Source organism: Pezoporus occidentalis, unplaced genomic scaffold (assembly GCF_034315485.1).
Source record: "Pezoporus occidentalis ecotype Australia unplaced genomic scaffold, CSIRO_AGI_Poc_V1 ctg164, whole genome shotgun sequence".
In the NCBI taxonomy this organism is placed as follows: Eukaryota; Metazoa; Chordata; class Aves; order Psittaciformes; family Psittacidae; genus Pezoporus; species Pezoporus occidentalis.
Window position 1 is genome coordinate 2,038,122 of NW_026913466.1, and position 20,244 is coordinate 2,058,365.

The following is a 20,244-nucleotide window of genomic DNA, read 5'->3' on the forward strand; positions in this document are numbered from 1 at the left end:
TTGCTCCCGTTTCCATGCCTCAGAGACACACAGTTAAAAAGCCTGTTCAATGACAACTGTTAGTAGTGCAGCAGAGTCTGGGGAAGTGCTAACTGAAACCATCTTCACACTTTCATCATGTTGCTTATGTTAATCCAGATGGCTCTCAAAACCAAAATACTATTCCTTATTCTTCAAAATTAGTCATCTCCTAGGCACAAATCCCTTTATAACCATGTGGATTTACAGCCTCAGTTCCACCCACAGTCAGACTATTTCCTATAGTCATGTTCACATTTAAGAGAGGGAAAACAATGCTCACATTTTACTTACTCTCTACTCCTGCAGAACCTGCCCAGTCTGCTGCCCTCAGCTCAAACCCAGCCAGTTCCACAATCTGGTTATCTATAGTTGCTATAGTTATAGTTATCTATAGCTGCTTAGGACCAGCTCCCATGCCTAGCCAACCTACCAAGCTTCCCCATCACTGCTACTTAGTAAGGTCCACAGCATAATTAAGAGCATTAGCTTTGAAAGTTGTATTAGCCATCAATTAACTAATAGATAAATTTAGCATTTTAGTCTCTTAACTTTTAATTCTGTATGGATAAGTAACACTGATGCTTCCAAAAACACATTCCAAAAGCATGTGTACTACTATAATCAGACAATAAACACCTGGCTACCCAGTCTATAAGCACTTCTTATTTTATTTCACGACAGTTTACAAAATACCTAAAGTTCTGTAAATCATTGCTAGAACATCTAGCATCTTCCCAGTTATAATTTCATGTTCTTTCTCTGAAGAAATTGCTAAAGTTAAAGCAGCATTACACATTATAGAGTAACAGCTCATCAGTAACTCCTTGCATCTAGAAGATGTACTGTTTTTACACCAAAATGCATTAAACAGATACAACAAGCTATTTCTATAATCTTGCATGTAAGTTATGATTTCTTTTCAATCTAACAGTAAATCTCACCTCTACCTTCCCAGATGAGATAGCAGGGATCTGGTAAGCAGCTGCAGCATGCTAAGCTCTAAAAACTTGTATTTCTTACACTTAAAATGCCCAGGGCTTCAGCCAAGTACTTGGACACCACTTAAACCAGTATGAGCATATTCACATGAACATTGCTAGTGCACATTTTATTCAGTAAGTGAAGATTGACAAAATTGCTGTTCCCCCCTGCCCTGCTAAGCGAAGATACAGAGCACTTTACAAGTGGCTTAGAGGCAGTCAACTTCAGTCTCATAGTAACAGCCTGAAGCCTTGCATATTATACTACCTAGAACACATAGTACATACAAACACAGAACTAAGAGCTGCTAAAGGTCATTTTCCTGCTTTATCTGCACATAAACCGACATCTTTTCATGAAGTCCTGTAGCTCCAAACTCAGGGACAATACCCTTCTACTTCTGCAAGCAACTACTTTATGCATGCTAGGAAAAAAAATGTAGGTACACAGAAGAAACATGGAGGAGACCGACTTAAATGAGAAGCTACATAAAAGCATTATGAATCAATTCTCAAATTTGAGTAGTCAGAGTGACACAATTTGCAATGGCTAGATTTTTAGCATTAGGAGCTACCAAAGGCTTTAGGTGTGGGTTGTTAGTATTTTTTTTTTGGTGATGGTGTATTTTTGGGTGGGTTTTTGTTGTTATTGAGGTTTCAGCTTGGTGTTTTGTTGCGGGTTTTTTTGTTGTCATCACTTTAAATTAGTAACTTACATCTACCCAGGGTTATGCATCTCATCTATCAGTAAGAAAAAGACCAAAATATCACTTAGTCCAATTTGTGTAATTTTAAGAATGCAAATCACAATGAACAAGCATTTACAAGGACAGCACAGAGACCATGTAATGATGAGTGAAAATAAACACGAGTGAAAAAGATGAGATGATGTGCTGCCAGGCTCCTTACCCATTGCTGCTGCTGTTGGAGCTCCCTGATGGTATTCTCAGCTTGCTCCAGTTTAGTAATGGCCTCATCACTCTGCTGTTTGATGGTGGCCAGCTCCCGTTTTACAAGGTAGTTTTCCTCAGCCTCCTGGGCCCTTGTCACTTGTCCCTTAGGACATAATTTATTTTTTTAAGCAATTGAGGACAAATCCAAGACAGACCGCCTTTGTGATGCTTAGCTGCTATTTCATCAGATTGCTTTTGCAAACAGCATGGAGTACAATTGGTAGAAATTTTAGGACAAAGTAGTACTAAACAGCTGCTTTACTACTTCATTACAAAGTTCAGCATTCGTTTAGCAAGCACAATTGTGTACTTGCATTCGATAAAGCTCCTTTCATGCAATGTTACTCAGTTGCACATGCACAGATTTAAGTTTGCAATATTCAAGTGTTAATACAGTGTCAGAGAATCCACTTCTCACAGGAATTTGTATTAAAAAATTACATTAGGTTAGGAAAATTATTACTATGTGCGGGTATTGGGTTTATATATTTTTAGTAAACAATATTAAACAAGTTTCTAGCAAGAGATTAGCTCTATATTTATTCCAAATCAGCAAAGCAAGGCATAGAGTACAGCATGCAAATATGCATGCATCAAAGCAATTTGGGGTTTTTTGAGAGTAGGAAGAGAGTCATACAGTAAAAGACTAAAAGACTATACCTGTATCAATCTATCTGCCAAGGAAGCACTTTCCTACAAAGGAAAAATTCAGATAGGAATAAGGAAAAGAAAAATCAAAAAACAAAGGGGTGATAATAGTGGCAAAAAGGACAAGAGCTGAGAAAAAGAAAATGCCCAAATTCTACCCATTTTCTGTACAAACTCTTTTAAGCTTGAAAGGAAGCAGCCTTTTCTGCAATAGCTTTAACACAGTCCCTGCTTACAAGAAGTTCTCAGAGCCAGATTTCCGTAACACTTCAAATTCACCTACAGGAGACTGAGTACTTAGATCCAACTGGCTGGCATCCCAATTAACAGAAGTTACACATACAGTATCTGATATGATCTAGGAGCTAGATGCGAGGTAGGGTCTATGGTCTGCCCACAATGTGAAAGGAAGGCATAATTTGAGCACAGAGGAATCTCCACTAAGCACTGAGGCATTCATGCAGAACTAAAGCTCCCAAATAGATGAAGCAGGAAAGTTAAATAGTGCAAACTGACAGACACAAGTAAAAAATCTGAACTATGACAGCTAGTATTTTGGTTTACTGAACTTGGTAGAGTAGTTAATAGATTCTCTTTCCTTGCCAAAATTTTTCAAGTAAGAAATTTGCATTGATGCATGCTGACAAGCACTACATCATCCCCAACCCGCCCTGAGTTGCACATTTCATTAATTTCTACCCTATCACCCTTGAAAGCACTCAGTTTTTGCATATTCTACAACAGAACACATCTATTCACAGATCATCTTCATCCTTGGAACTTTTATTAAAATTAAAGTTCAAACTGGTTGATAAGAGCCAATACTTAGAAGTTAAGGCAAGACATTTCTCATTAAGGTACATTTAGGAAATCACAACTGAATCAGACAGTTTAGGATGAGGAAAAATATATTTTATAATAAAAATAAGTTTCCAACAGAAGAGTTGAATGGGTGTGTTTACAATTTATGATCTGCTTTTCAGATGCTGTGATGAGAGCAAACATCATAAATTCTTATTAACAGATAAGATTTTCCCATTCTGAAATGTTCCAATTCCAGTCAGAATGGAACACTTAAAATGAGTTCTGAAATTTTTAGTACAGAACTTGCAACAGCACTAGTGTCTGGCAGTTCATCATGGACTTCCTAATTAAAAGCCCCTCTGATTTCAAACCTCTGCAAGTTAAGTGTACAACAGGGATATTTAGATTATAGATTTGTGAGGAGCATTGAAGTGATTTGCTACAGCTTCAAACTCCTTAAGAGTTTGCACTTTTCAGTTAATTTTATCAGCACTTCAATAGAAACAAATATGTTTATAAAATTGCATTTCTGGTCACGTCTTCCATATGTTCTCATTACTTGCATTTTCCCCACACTAAAAATTCAGAAATCAACTAAGGAGAATTTGCCATACGTTGACTGATTTTCCAAGAAATTGTAGTGGATTTAACAGCAGAAGTGACATCTTTTGGTTATGTCACTCTAAATTGAACCTCTACCATTTTCTTCCCTGTGAAACACAAACCACTGTTAGCAACTCACAACATTTCATTTCATTTGATGAAAGACAGTTGCTATTCCTGGTTAAGATGGACAAGAATGTTCTCATTCTAGAGCAGGCCAGCTCAGATGCAATCTGTCACAAGAAGCATGATACCAGAATATAGGAGAGGCCACTAGGGAACAAAGCCTTCATGCTGGCAATGTAGGAATACCAGTTATCATGCATACTTTTAAAGTCATATCCAGTTACAAAGAAGCCTAACAAAACTCTGCTCCAGACTAAATCTGTGTGAAATAAAAAATATTCTCCCCACACTGTACCCAGAATTGCTACAAAAATTCAAAACTACATAAAACAATTTCATAGCAGCAGATTTTCTGTACTGAATATGAATGCTGCAACACCACCCCTCTGTTGCTGTATTTGCTAGCGATGAAGTAATCTGCTTTCATCTCCATGTCTGGTCATTGGTAGGTCTGTCATTTTGCTCCTATGTAAAAACACCCAGCAAGGTCAAAATTGAGGATTCTCTCGCAATAACCTCTTTTCCACCCAAGCAGTCCACTACTTCATGTAGTCTTCTGGACTTTAAACAGATGCTTCTAATTCAGAAAGAAAACAGTACAACAGAAGTTGGATATGTCAAAATGTTTGATTTCATATTCAGTAAGAGTCAGACTTAACAACTGCACACATTTACAAGCACTGACCCTAACTGTTTCATTATTGCCATGCTATTTGGCTAAGCACTGTTAGTAAACACCATAGGTTAGCAGAAAACAGTAAATTCTGAGATTTCCATTTCATATAATAAAATGGCCATGAATTTAAGTATAAATTAACACAGGTCCAATATAATTACCAACATACTTACTTTTTCTAGTGTTTCAATGCGCTGCTTCAAGAGTCTATTTTCAGTTCGTAGCCTCTGGAAGGTAAATGGTTCAGAACTATATTTCTCAAGTTATGAACTGAAAGTCTGATAAAAACCAAGCAAGCTAAAACCATTTTTATCACGCCACATCTATGAAATGCCATCTCACTAACACAGCAGATCTTAGCAGAAGACAGTGAATGATTTATATAAGGTCCCAAAGAAGGGCTTAGAAACAGACAGCTTTGGGTTGCTGGGTTTGGTTGGTTGGGTTTTGGTTTTGTTTGGGTAGGGTTTTTTTGGTTTTGAGATTGGGGGAAACAAGGAAGGATTTGAAGTAAGTTGAAAGATTAGAATCTGGAGTTAAAGTTGTCTTTCAAATGGTATTATTCTGTCCTGTTCTGCAGAGGGCCATCATCTGAGTCCTGCAAATCTATTTCAGATGCCATTACCAGATCCTAAAGCTGCCAACTGCCTCTGTGCCTGTTACAACAGTAACTGCCTGAAAAAGCTTGGAACACCTTTGTGCCTCCAGGTACATGCCACTGAATTGTGAACCCATGCCTCAGAAAGTGATACTGAAAGGCAAAATGACTAGCAGTGGTCAGGAAGAAGTAACCTGTACCTCTCTCCCTCCACTAAGCTTTATATACTGCACTTGACTATCATTTCTCCCACTGCCTTTTCTCATGGAACTGGCTAAAAACATGACACAAGGAAGGAAATCCAGATCAAACACCATGCTGTGAATAAAAAAAAAGTGATAAAAAAGGGGTAAAAGTGGCAAATACGTGTTTATAACACAAAGGCAAAAAGATGCAGTGATTAAGTACATACAGGAAGTAGGTCAGTTCATAGAAGGGAAATAAACTTCACCCACAGGGTGTTTTTTTTCCCCACATGATGTATCAATTGCAGAAGCTCCAAAAGAAAAGATGACTGCAGACAGAAAACACAGCCTTGGGTCCAATGTGTAAGGAAAAAAAAAAAAAAAAAAATCAAGATCTCAAAATAAAACTCTCTCTTATTTTATGTTTTAAAAACCTCCTGTGTGGTACACCTACACCTAAACCAGCATATTTGGAACCACTGATAAATGAGGCCATCTGTAACCAAGATTTAGTCAGCAGAAAATAATGAAAAAAGGAATACAGCAGATCTTCATCAAAGATACCTCTTTAAATGTCTGCCAGAAGTCTCAGTAATTTCACTCCGAGTGTCCTTTCTGAACAGACACCCCAGACACAAGTGTTGAAAGAATCTGGAGACCTCAATTACATGTGCTGCCACACATACCGATCAGATATATAAGTCCACATCTAGGAATTTAACTGATCCATAACTAAATTTGTTGAGGCTCTCTTACTTTAATTTCAACTTGCTCTTCCATTTCTTTTGTCTTTATTGTAGTGTATTCCTTTTCTAACCTAAAAATTAGAAACAGTAAATTATGATTAGAAATAGTGTGGATAAATTACTTGTTGGTATGATACCAAACAAACAAGAGTAGAACAGAGATACAGATTACTGATATTTCCTCTAAGTGGCCACTTGAAATGCACTCCTGTAAATATTCAGTCTGGACATTAGACTTAAAGACTGTAGGTATGAACAGATCCTGAATGGGCACTCTGAAGTGCAGGTGCTTCTCATACATTTATAGCGGCAATGACTTGGAGCTACTCTGTAAAAAACACGCAGTGTAACGATACAATAATCAATTCAATAGATTCTGCCAAAGAAAACAGCTTGGAAAGTACTGAAGACAAGAAGATGCCAAGATATTTGAGATAAGTATCTTAAACATGTAAAATAATTTTGGCCCCTCTCCAGCAAACTACAAAATTGTCCAAGCTGAAAAAGGTAGCAACAAGAAAAAATAAACTGAGGTCAACAATGCCTCTACAGAGGGCAACCAAGGAAGTTTAGTCTGGAATGGTAGGATCTTAAACTCTATACACTTCTATGGACTTTCAGAGAAAGTGTTTTTCCTGAAAGCTTTGTTACTAGTTCTGTTTTAGAGAAGACTGCTCACTCTACAGCACCGATCATAGGTCGCTGACAGAAGGACTGGCAAATTCAACTCAAAAGACCCCAGCACAATCTGCAGTGCAAGAACAGTAACTGTACAATAAATTACAACCAACTGGAGAATTGCCAAACTTAATCCTGGAAAAGCACAGTATGTGCAGCTTGTCTTATCAAAACGTAGTTTACCAAAGGCCGGAAAGAGAAGACATGCAACTAACCTTAAAAAATTAGTATTACCCCAAATGAAAGTTGTTTTACAATTATCAATCGTATTACAAAGTTTCATCTATTTATATTTTAAACAGCACGACCATACACATGCTCTTCAGCGCTGTGAATACTTTTTCAGTTCCTAAGAACACAAGTCTTAAGAATTTAGGCTAGATCTTAAAGTTTAACCTCCTTTCCCTACTTCATCTTCAAAAAAAAAAAAACCAACTCAAACCATCCTCACCCCAAAAAAACCACACTCACACACCCCCATGCCCCCGAGTTTTTTCTATTCATATCATACTCACAGAAGTGCTGTAACTTCCCATAACTTGCAGGTTTCTTAAAAAGCTTTTTAGGTTACTTTATAAATGTGATATAACTATTATATATAAGAAAAAAAGCAAATACTGCTTTAGAAGAATTTTCTTGCAGACAGAACTTATTATCTTATATTATCACACACCAAAAAATTTAAAGATGGCAAATTCAAAATGAAATAGTGAATAACTATTACATTACTGGTCAAGTTTAAATTGTTGTTTAAAGATAAACAGCAGTTCTTAGCAACAGTATAATCCATTTCTCAAAACGTTATACCTACTTTTTCATCTTTTTTGCATTGTATTTGACTTGGTAAGATGCTTGGATTAATTTGTCTGGACCGCTGTCAAACTGATGTGGAATGACCTTTTGAAAGTGCTAAAAGGAATCAGAGCACAAGATAACATAAAATTAATAGCTGGGAGGAAATATACACACACTCACATTACACATTTCAGACATCTCTAGCAATTGTTATAACTTTAATTTACCTGTAACATTCCTTCCATGTCAAGTTGCAGTAACTCTGCTTGATTCATCTGAAGTACTGCTAAACCTACTCGAAATACTATCTCTAAACCCTGAAAACAGAAGAAATATCCAGTAGTTATTCATGGCATCGTCAACAGTACAGAACAATTCTACTGTTCACTAATGTCACCAATCTCATCCAGTTTCTCAAACAAAAGGGTACAATGTAGTTAAACAGATAAAAGGGAATGTCTTGCCCATATACACTGTCTTGTACATTCTAAAGTGTAAGCGGAAAGGAGTCACCTTTGATTTAGTATTTTCTAAACGATGATTGCAGAGAAAAAGCATAAATGGACCATAAACTTCTGTTTGTTCCCAGTTACAACCACACAAAGCTCCATTGCTCAACACAACTTAGGTGACTGAATAATTCCATGAGTTTCTTCTGCTACTGTACATCATCTGGACAGTAACAGATAACAACGCTCCCTCACCTTGGCCTGTATAACCTCAAGGAACTTCAATTTGGCTTGAAAGCTGCATCACTTTCCATCCCAAAGTTTCTATAATGCTGAGAAACTGAGGTCCCCATTGGATGCAATGCTACTGCATCCAGAACTGACAGATATAGTAACTCTTCAACGGGCTTAGAGAAGAATTACATACAGTATCTACATTCAAAGACTTAGCTGCTCCTCCTTGACAGACTACATACACAGACATCTTCCCCTACAAAATAATCTGATAAGCATAAAAACTAAAAGCAGGACTATGTGAGATTTGCACACAATAGTGGGATTTATACCACTACCTAAAAAAAGTAGCTGTTTTAACAGCTACCCTTGAAATAGAGCATATGAGGATTGAGTAGTTACCTCAGACATAAAGATATCAAATACTCTTGTTGCAATTGGTAGTGGAAAAGTTGTAAGGAATATAGTTAAAAACCATGACGATGCATACATAGAAGTGTGGAAACTCTGAGACTGAAAATGCACATAAAGCTCTGGAAGATGCTCCTAGAAGAAAAAGAATATATGTTAAGCTTTTGCTGGGAGTTTTGTTGCGTCCATGGTTTTGAGAGATTTTGAATAATTGATATTTAGTATAGACAGCATCTTAGTAACAGAGGACTAGGAAAGACAGGACTCATCATTACCAAGAACTACACAGCTGAAGTCCCAACATTGAATACCCTGTAGCACTTCTACCCTGCAAAGCAGAGATTACAAAAACGCCTCCTGATCATAACAGGAAGTCACAGGCTTGTAAATCTGTAAATTACATCTAGAGTGGGCTACAGAGAAGAGCTGGAAAAATCTAGGATATGGCCAGAGACATGTGTTTTAACATCCCACCCTGAGCATCATGTTCAGAAACAAACCACAAACCTGGCCAGTAAGAAAGTGTTCTAAGTGCCAAGTCTGAACACAATTTTAATTCTATGTATGAGACTATCTCCCAGTTTGTATCTATAAAAATAGCTATAAATTGGCTCTGATGACACTTTCAGAATCTTCAATCCAAACGGAGTAAGACATTCATATGCTTAACTGTAGCAATACAAATACTCATGCTTGTGTTTAAAGCCAGTCACTGTCTCCCAATATTAAAAATGTAGACCACACAGCCATATGCCTTTACTCCTGAAATTCTGACACTAGCTACTGTCAGAACAGCCTGTTAGCCAGCAGACATGCCCACTGTTAACTGTGATTTCCAAGTTCCTTATTAAGAGTTACTGAAGAGAAAGTTTGATAGATTTTTGTATGTACCTGTATCATGCATTCAAACTGGTACATACAAAGGCCCAGTTCAGCCATGCTTGGTTTAAAGAGTTCTCGTAGTCGGTAATCTTGCATTAATTTAACAAACACACAGAATGCCTCTTCTTCTGGCATCTATAGTAAAAATGAAAAAAGCACAGTAACAACTCTAGACAAATGTAAGGATATATCAGAGTAAGTAAGGATATAGCAGAGTAAGCCTGGGAGGGTTTAAGGTGTTCTGGTTATTTTTGGGTTTGGGTGGTTTGATTTTTTTGGTTTGGGTTTGTTGTTTGGTTTTGGGAGAGCGGAGGTGGTGGTGGCTGGTTTGTTTAGGGTTTTTTTACTGTTGTTTGGGGAGGGAAGGAATGGGGTTTGGGTTTGATTGCATGTTTTTTTTAAAGGATTTATAACCAATTACTGTAATGAAGTTTTGTATATACTGAGTTCTACTGATTTTTAAAGTGAAGTGGAGGTATGCACATTTCTTATAATATACCTTACTTTGTCAAAAACAAAATGCAGTAATACAAAGGCAGCTTTAAGGTGATCAAATCAACTGTGAAGTTCCATTAGAACTCTGAGGAGATTCAGTGTAATAGAACTGAGAAGTTTGTTAACAGTTGAAACAGCATTCACCAAAATAGCTCTGAAGTCTGCAATCCTATCTTAGTCCTGAGAAATAAATGTATTCTCAAAGACAGTATCTTGGCAAATAGAACCACAGAGAATAAATCTCATGGGATTTGCAGAGTGAACAGCAGTCCCTGACACTTCTATTGTAACAGAATGATGAAGGAAAGCTGTTCTAGAAATTCCCAGTAAGCCACCATGTTTAATAATGCATTCTAGCAGGGATTTTAAAGGTTCACGTATTTTTAATATCGTGTTTACCTGCATAAGCAGTAATCCAACTATAAAGGCGCTTCCTTGACAGTATCCAACCTCGCGATCCACCAAAGAATAAGCCTGGGAAAGAAAGTTTAAAGACTCGCAACAATTTAAACCTCATTATGAATAAAATGTAATAGTAGTTCATGCTATTACTTTGCTAATAACTTACTTTTCCTCTCTTAAACCCAGTGAGGAGAGACATTCTATGCACAATATTTTAGTTAGATATTCTAATCACTACTTGCCTGTACAAAGGGGTATGAACTCTGCTCTCTGATAGCTACAATGCTAAAACTAAGGTATACCTAAAAAAAAAAAAATAATACATGCTTTTCTCAACTACAGGAATTTGCCAGAAGATAACAGACATGGCTGGCATACAAACTGCACAAGGTTACTACTTGAAGCAGGAGACAGACCAAAGAAACAACAGGTTTTATCAGAAAAATTATGTGCTGCAGTTTTATTTACAGGTAGAGGAAATGCAGTGATCTCCACGCATGTTTCATCTTCATTTAAAAGTTATGGAAGTTACTCTGATTTGGAAACCCGCTAACTTGTCTGTTGAAATGATGTTAAAGTCTCTCAAAATTTAAGCTTTAGTACAAGGAAGACAAAACAATGCAAACAATTTCACGGTGGCATTCTCATTTTGTGCTTAGGCACTGTAACAACTGCACATTAGCTTGCACCTGCCATTTGCTGCTACCACTTGCAGTTCAGAAACACTTGAAAACTGAATAACAGTTCTGATTTACAATGTTCTTGTCTTGGCCAACACTGTTTACTTAACAGTACACTTTATTCCATTATACTATCAGCAGTTAGAATGTGACTTGGTTTTAATGGAAGCTTAATAAGTTTAAGTCTCTTATAACGTAAAGCCATTAACTATAGAAGTAACATACTCAAAAGATAGCTTTCAATAGCTGGAATTGTAATTAGTGGAATGCAATTTGTTAAAAGCACTCCCAGTGTCAAGCAGAGCAAGTTTTAAAAAAAAAAAAAAATCTTAAGCACATGAAACTGATGCAAGTTCATGATACAGAAAGCAAATTCTTCCCCAACCTTTTGTGCGCATTTTTGCTAATGTATTTTAAAGGGCTGAAATACTGACTTACCTTCATGACATTGAACAAGACCTCCTGCCCAAGGCTGTCTTTTTCCTTAAAAAAATCATGTTCAGGGTATGTCCTAGCAATGTCCCTTCTTATTAGTTTCTCGCAAGGAGATGTCATTTTCAAGAGCTCTGAATACTGATCCTTAATTGGCATGCTTTGAGCACTGCATAAGAGTTGCCAAACGATTGCTCTGAAATGATGAGGTATCCCTTTTCGAACAAGCTCCTAAAGCACAAAAAAAAGTATACAAATCTATTTATATTTCCTGAAAATATAAGCATAAGCTTTAAGAACAAAGCACTTCAACAAAGTTACTCACATCTTCAGAAAATGTTTACATCATGTCACAAACCAATCACGCATTTTATAGTATGCAGTATAGTATGTATATATGCATAGTTTAGCACGATACGTTGTTAGCTAACAAAAGTAAGGAGACCCTGCATCATTTCAAGTGGCTAAATTAGCTAATGAAAGTAAGCCCCTAGTAGGCTACGTGAAAAACTGAATATTCACGTAAATTTAAATAAGAACTCCCATTAGCCATAATTTACTGCAGTTAATTTTATATTTCACAAAAGATGACTGAAGATAATACTCTTAATTATATTTATAGTGATTGAGAAATAAGAAATCTGTGACTAAAAATTATTTCCAAGATAGGTAAATGATAAGAGCTGGAACTACCTGTAGCACAGCCAACTGCAACAAAAGAACTGCATAGTACTACTGTCAGAATTCATTTGGCAAACTTGACAAGTTGTATCTAATTTCTCTGGTGTGCCAGTATTTGCAAGTTCTCCTTTAAGAAAGTATTTAAATGCAGTTTGAGACACTAGACCAAGAAAATATTAAGTTCACATGTACTGAAGTAACCCAATTTCCTTCATCTTCCCTGGAAAAGAAAAATCAGCTAGGTATTACACAATTCAGACCTTCCCAGTTTAAGAGATCTAAGAACCTGATACTTGTCTTTTCAGACAGCATAAGCACAAAGTAGCCTTGTTGCATGATCTGAAAACAAGAAAAAAGCATGATTCAGAAAGTTCACAGACCATCTTCAGGGTATGTTCTGCATCAAGGATCAGTCTGACCTTGAATACGGCCTCTTCCAGACAAGCTGGTTCCTTTAATAATTTTTTCTATCTTAAGAACTTATCTATTCTCTCTCCTAAAGGAGACTTTCTTTCACTAGTATTTAGTCTGAACAAAATCTCCTATCTGCAAAGCTTCCTCTTCGGCCTGTTTGTTCCAAGTATTTCTCCTACTTTGCCAAACATCAAGAATAATTAATGCAACAGTGGTAACTTTTAAAGATACTCTTGCTTTCAAGTTTATTTTTGTTAAGCTTGAACTCTACTGTAGGAGTTCTGCACCACTGACCTCAATTTTCTAATATCCCACAATCTCCAGCCGTCTTCAGACCATCCCAGTAAATGCCACTCCAACTATCTGTCTCGCCAATGACACAACTATGAAGTCCTGTGTTATTTCCTGAAGGATTTCTAAATCCAAGACAACCACCCTCACATGTTAGTCTTCCACATCTGTCTCTAGTTTTGTCAGCAATGCACTATCAATGCACCAACAATGTGGATCATCTAATAACTCAAGGGCTACCAGTAATGAAGCATTGGCAAGTGGTTTCTTGTTTTAAGTTACTGTGCAGCTACTTGACAGAGTAACAGTGTCAATCCCTTCAACATTCCTAAAGGAACAGCAGGAAAACACACCTGCTAAGCACCAATAAAGCAATGCTATTCTATATGCTATTATGCACACTGAAAAGCAGGACTTAAGTCATCCTTCAGAATCCCTCCATAAATAGGAAGCGAGTTCTGAAGTGGATCAAGAGGCATCAGGATGGAGCATGTCCCCTGTGCAAGAAGTTATATACACCTATGTCTAAAGCTTAAAAAACTTAACAGATACATAATACCTTAAGACCTGCTTTCACAGCCAAGACAAAAAGATACCTATGCTGCTAAAGTCATACCTACTGGCACAGTCAGGAAATAGATATGCATGTTCTGGTATTCCACTGTAAATGCAGAATGACACTGTTTAGGCTGACTTCTGACAAACAAAACAAAAACAAAGAAGATATTTAGAATTATTTAACCAGCAAAGGAAAAGCCACTAGCAATATACTTAAATATTCACTAGAAGTTAGTCAAATACTCCCCAAATATACTTGGCCAGCTGTAAAACCAAGTATAATCGTGAAACTTTAAGAAGTTCTAATGCAGGCAGCTCAAATGAATTCTTTCCAACCAGATATTACCATCTGACTTCTTTCTCTTGCCAGGCTCACATGGCCTCCTTCTCCTGGCATTTTGGGAACACCTTTCCAGAAACTTCTCCCTGGGCAAGCTAGAAGTCTTGAATTAATTTTTTCCATGTTTCCTCTCTCAAGTCATGTTCTCTCTTCACAACTGCTTCACATAAAAGATACTTTACTTCAGACCATTGTTCTGCCTTCCCACAACCTATTCATACGCACACATTTCAATCTGCTCAAAGGACCTTGAAATTTGTATTCTGCACATAGAACTACAGACTAGAGCCAATAAAGAACCAAAGCAGAACAGACTTGCCTACAAACAACAATCCCACGCTGCTGTACTTTGCAGCCTCTGTAACATGGGTATGTTCAAATTCCCTAGCTGCTTTTTAGTTTGAATTTAAAGTGTAACTGAACTCCATGGCTGTACATGCTCACAACTAACCCAGACTGGACACACACTGGTCAAAGTTTGTTCGTTCCACTCAGGATTTAGAAACTATGCGTTCTTATGCTTGAGGTCATCCCTGGGGTCAACGCACTTGGCATGCACAAAAAGCTTGAACTCAGAGCCTCATACAGTAGGATTGTCAGCTCTTCTAATGAGAATGCTTGAAAAAGACAGCTGCTCAGTGGGAAAACAATCACAGCATCCAGATGCCCTCAAGCGGGTTTTCAGTAATTCCATTTTGGAAGCTTGAAGCAAATCTTCCCTATATTCATAGGAACCTCTCATTAGAGGTAGACTGAAAGCTTTAGTATTCAAGATACAGTAAACAGTAGTTTTTAATAAAGACATTACCTGGGCAAAGCCATTACCAAAGTTCGGTAACAGTTACACAGGAAGCACTAAGGCTTAGGGATGGAACAAATTCAACTGGAAGCTCCTATTACATATTTATTTTAAAAGTAAGACCAACAGGAAGATAAAACAGTATCATCTGCATCACTTTACAATATAACCTAAAAAAGGCAAAAAAAAGCTGTCCAACTACTACCTTAACTTGCTTTTCTTTCTTTTTCCGTACATCTTCCCATTCATTCACAATCCTCCCCCAGAGGATCCATGAGTCTTCTTCAAGATGGCTGAGATTGCTAGAAGCTGATGAACTAGATACAAGAGAAGATCCACTATTTCTTCTTGACCCATTTACTGATCGCAAAGATTTGCTATCTGTTTCCAGGAGTCTGCAAAGAAAGCACAAAAAACCCCCACCCAAATAAATTCAAGTTCTTCTAATCACAGGACCACACTATTAATTGTTTAGAAGTCAAGTCTCCCAGACTCATTACAAAGAATGCTCCCAAAGTTTCCATGGAACAGTTTTTCTGACCTTCATTTATACTAAATTTGAAATGAACTGGTCAGTGTTACTGCTTCTTCTCGAGATCTCAAGTAATTCTGCAGACAGAAAAGCAGCTCATGTTGCAGCACTTAAGAATGTCGTATCTTGCATCAACAACACTAAAAGAAGTGAGATTTTAATACAAGTGTTATGTAGTCTCAGGCAACTAGATCTTAATACATGAAGATATAAAACTAGAGAAAGCACGGAAGCATTGAAAGTCCAGCTCTCTCTTACACATTCATCAATCAGTTATTAAAAGCCCAAAAGACAAGTACAAGTTTTGTTTTGAGGTGCAAGTACCAGCAAGAGGGCTGATTTTGCCAGCAACTAAACCCCTACAGCTATCGTGCATCAGACTGACAAAGAGAACATAATAGTTAAATATCCTCAATGATAGTTTCAAATTATATAATGGTTTGGGTTGGAAGGGACCTTAAAGATCATCTGGATCCAAATCCCCTGCCATGGGCCAGGACAAAAAAAATCCAGTATTTATTGGGAAAAAGTGAACAGAAGTCTTTCTAAGGAAAACTAAAATGTCAAAGCTCTGCAAGAAAGAGAGTAAAGAAGAGAAAAAAAAATAGCTTCCTGAAAGTCTACCTGATTACGCTTTTAATTGACAACGTAAACACAGACAGAAAAACTAAAACCTGAAATGATTTTAAAACACCTGACATTTGCTGACACTGTTCAGAACTCAACATGGTGTCTTACAAACAAAATCTCAGAGCTGAAGAATGAGGATCAGGCAACAAAAGCGGGTAGTACAGCATAATATAGTACAGTATAATAAAGTGCAGAGCTCAGACATAAGAACTTCCTAGGTTTCTCAGGCAGCAAGGTGTACATTAAGACATGCCAGGAGCTGGACAAGCTGCTGAAGGGACTTTTCTGTTAGCTGCTTGCCAAGGCCAGGGATTCTGGGCAAAAAGGTATGGTTTTTGTCCTCAACTAATAGTGAGCCCCATAAGCAGGGGGAAAGTTTTTAGATCGCATGTTTGGTAAGAGCAAGTGCTCAGACTGACTTGAGAAAGTGTTTGGCTATATTGAGCATTTAATTTGTGTTTAACTTCCAAGAATTCCTATGTCTGTAAATCAGAGTGATCTGGTTGAATATTTCTCAATGCACATGCAAAAAATCTAACCTCTCCCCCCCCCAGCATCTCAGCAAGGTCAGGTTAGGCTTTAGGTGCTTGAGTAATTATAACCCAAGTTAGATTTTACCCGAGACTGTACACAAATCTCAGCAGACATACCAATTTTTAAGCGCTCTGCTATGATTTAAACCAGCTTTCCCTGTTCCAAGCTTTTACCTACAGGTGTTCACGGAAATTATAGAAAAAATGCCATTTAATTCATGAAGACAGAAGTACAGTCTCTGCTCTATAAAAAGTAATATTTTGTTTGGAAAACAGTTAAATAGTAATGCCTTTGGGAAAAAAAAAAAACAAACTATTTTTTTCAAGACTAATTTTCACTTAGTGATTTCTGGAATGCAGAAAATCTTGTTTTCAGAAAAAAAAATCATTTTTAGTGTTTAGAAACCTGGCCTGTACTGATCCGTATTGAAAGACAGTGCCTAAAGATAAATTCAAAGTAGTCACAGAGGAAAAGCCAGCACAGAATAATCATTACACTTACAAAAACAAGGTTTATTTTTCACAGCTTTCTACTGTGAAACAGTAGAAAGTAACTTAATGTAACAGAAGTTACACTAAGTTTCTGTAATTTGACCTTACCTGGATAAACTCATTATCCTTAGATTTGAAAATAGGAAGTTCTTTCTACAGTAAGAAGCAAGTTCTGTGGCTTTTAGTCACTGTTTTCTTTCACTTAAAACTTTATAAATGATTTACTAATGCCAAACAGCTCTGCCAGGACTCTGGACTGAGCTATGGCATTACTCTGAGAAGACTTTCAGCACAACTGGGTTACAGAATGCCTTGTAAGACATAGCTTGATACAATTTGAGTTCTTTCCATTTCTAGCTGTTTAACTAATTCATGCTCTCCTTATTTACATAGAAGCCAGCAGTGAGAAAGAAACCTTTAAAGATATCTATCGCCAGCAATTCTTCCAACAGGCAAAAGAATAGCTCCCTGTGTTCAGAGGACAATTTCTTGGCAACAAAGTGCCACTGTGCTAAAATGCAGACTCAAACTGTTCTGAAAATACAGTGCATACAGCATGAGAGCATCAGATTTCAGTATTAAAGTGTAAAATCTCGTGAGAGAAGGTGCACTTGATAGGATAGCCTCTAATTAGAATTTGCACAAGACTAATGTGGGCTTGAACAACAGGTCTGGTTAAAATGAAATAAAACCAGACAAGATTTGCTAGCTTACTTACCAAATGAAGAAAGCTGACTTGAAAAAGAAAGCCTAGCAACCCCAAGATCACATTCTTCTTTAAACAAGCAAGCTAGTCTAACTGCAGGGCTTAATGAGATGGCTCTGGAAGTAAAGACATTACACTCCAACACAGATAAGCAGTCCAAAGAACAGGTATTACTACTTTTCAAATAAAAGTTAGTCACTTACTCGTGAACAGAATGGAATGCCTCAGCTCAAATGCAAATTAGCTTTCTTAAAAGCACTCTAACTTTTCTTCTTCTGATAAATTTTCATTTGCACACTGAAAATTGCATACAGTTCATCTTCAAAGGAGAGACAATCTCAAACCACAAGAAGAGGATGAGGTGTTTCTAGAAGCTGCCTTCCATTCTCAGTCAAGAACTAGACTGATACAACAAACTCCTTGTAAGTTGAATTGCTATTAGACTGCAGAACATGAACATAAGAGAAGATACGCCAGGTGACAGAATGGCATTAGCTCCTCCTCCTCCCAGTTACTCTTATCCTCTACTGAAAGTTACTGCTCTCATAACTGAATCAGCAGAGTTAAAAATGAAAAACCACCACAGAGTTCCTCAACTGCCTCAGTGCAAAGTCCAGCACACCAGGAGAAACAGAACACAAGATGGTTTGAGCTGAACTACCAAACTCTGCACTTCACTACAGCACAAGGGACAAATACTGCCAGGTTTAAAACCTATCTAGAGCTCAACTTCTCTGTGCAGCCAACCTCTTATGAATCACTGAAACACACTTGTCAAACAGAACCGAATTTTGCAAGAGGCCAGATGACTTTAAAGTCTTGCCTCAAAAGTGGAAGCAAGTGTGGGTTCTGGGAATGCAACATTAAGAAATCATACAGTCCAATTTTATTTCTTAGTGAGACAGACAACTTGCAATCACTGTGCACATCAAGATCAACTGATCCAACTGAAAGTTGCATCTTGAGCTGTAGAAGGTGCAGATAAATATTGCCTTATGGAAAGGCTGCCAAGAAAATGGTTCCTTACTATGCTAAATAAAATAAACCAGGATCAACAGACAGAACTGATCAAGAATTTGCTTGTCATGAAATTAAGGCATCATGCATTTATCACCTTTAGTGGAACAGCAGGAAGATGACTGGACACTGCTCTGTGTCTAAACATAGCAGGTCATACAGTGAAAAGCAAGAACTGGGTAAAAATGGAAAAAGAGAAAATGGAATTCAGAAATCTAAGATTTCAAAAAGCTCACAGAAATAATATTTTTGGTCTCAGAAGGCAGGGAGGTTATATTAAAATCTCATCCCTGAAACGCTCCATTTTAAATTGGATACTAAAAATCATATGTTTCCAGTGCAATTTCTTCAGATTAGAGGCAGCTATAAACATCCCTGTAAAACCAGGAGAGAAAAACACCTTTCAGAGTACCACAAAGACAGAACTACTGCACAAGAACACAAGTTCTTAAACCTCACAGCCTTGACATTGCAATGTTGTGCCATGAAGCTTTACCAACTAGCCCCCTTTTAACAGTCTCTCTGCTGAAACTGCAATAAGCCAGTTTTAGTCCCATTATGGTTCTTGGAAGATCAAAAAGGTTTTCATTTACCTGTTCTGTTCCTCAAGTTTAGCCAGTAATTCTAAGTCATCTGGACTCAGCTGTGTTGGTGAGGATGGTGATAGCACGGGTGTAGACAGAGTGGTAGAGGAGGATGTAGTGTGTAATGAGGCAGATGGACTTGCCACCTGACTGGCCATTTGACTGACGGTGTGCGAGACAGTGTTCTTCACCCATGAGAGAGTAGAGCTCAGTTTTCCTGCAACCTTGTCTGTCGCCACCTGCCATGACAAAAAGAAGAGAATGCAACAGTTGTCTTTAATACCTTTATTTTCAGTAAACCTGCTGCCCTGAAAAAGGGAAAAGAAAATATACAGTATGCATGAAGGGACATTGAGACTATGTATTTCTCCAGAACTGTCAGGCTGTTAGAAGCAACACAAGCATCAACAGCAATACAATATCATAGACGTAACATGCAAGTGTGCTGCTAACCCACCAAAGAAAGTATACTCACAGAGCTCATTTCTGCAGTACAGAAACACTGCAGGATCCAGGATCAGCTCAGACTTCCCATTAGAAAAATAAACAGAAACAAAAGCTTGTTTTAAAACATCTTGATAAACTAATAATGACACAGAAACCATTGAAAAACAGGTACAGAAATAGTCAACTACTTCCTTGATGGGCACTGGAGCACTTCACAAACACTTCAGGCCACCCACGGTTCACCTTCAGTTAATCCCTACAGTGGCAGGACAGATAAGCAGGGGCACCGCATTTCTAATCTACACCAAAGCACAAGATCCTCTAGCCAGTGAGCAGGAAAGTCGCCCAAGAATCTACATCCATGAATCTACAACAGTTACTGAACGTCTTACATTAAGGTCTCTCACTGCCAGCTCCCTTTT

The 20,244-nt window shown here is 37.6% G+C and overlaps 1 protein-coding gene across 10 annotated transcripts in view; it reads right to left on the reverse strand.

The window, feature by feature from the left end:
• EVI5 (ecotropic viral integration site 5) overlaps positions 1–20,244 on the reverse strand; it is a 77,908-nt gene that overhangs the window by 47,095 nt on the left and 10,569 nt on the right. For 5 of the 10 annotated variants that reach the window (XR_009963705.1, XM_062613190.1, XM_062613184.1 and 2 more), the window contains exons 2-14: positions 19,851–19,902; positions 19,385–19,614; positions 15,087–15,276; positions 11,805–12,029; positions 10,684–10,758; positions 9,799–9,924; positions 8,899–9,042; positions 8,041–8,130; positions 7,830–7,927; positions 6,351–6,411; positions 4,985–5,038; positions 2,615–2,647; positions 1,911–2,057 (exon numbers count right to left, since the gene is read on the reverse strand). Coding sequence is in view for 9 of the 10 variants with exons in the window: in XM_062613190.1 (XP_062469174.1) it covers positions 1,911–2,057; positions 2,615–2,647; positions 4,985–5,038; positions 6,351–6,411; positions 7,830–7,927; positions 8,041–8,130; positions 8,899–9,042; positions 9,799–9,924; positions 10,684–10,758; positions 11,805–12,029; positions 15,087–15,276; positions 19,385–19,614; positions 19,851–19,859 (1,482 nt within the window). In the remaining variant the exon portion in view is untranslated. Of the gene's footprint in view, positions 1–1,910; positions 2,058–2,614; positions 2,648–4,984; positions 5,039–6,350; positions 6,412–7,829; positions 7,928–8,040; positions 8,131–8,898; positions 9,043–9,798; positions 9,925–10,683; positions 10,759–11,804; positions 12,030–15,086; positions 15,277–17,176; positions 17,293–19,384; positions 19,615–19,850; positions 19,903–20,244 lie in introns of those variants that run through there. The other 5 variants (XM_062613183.1, XM_062613182.1, XM_062613186.1 and 2 more) reach the window with 4 other exon arrangements.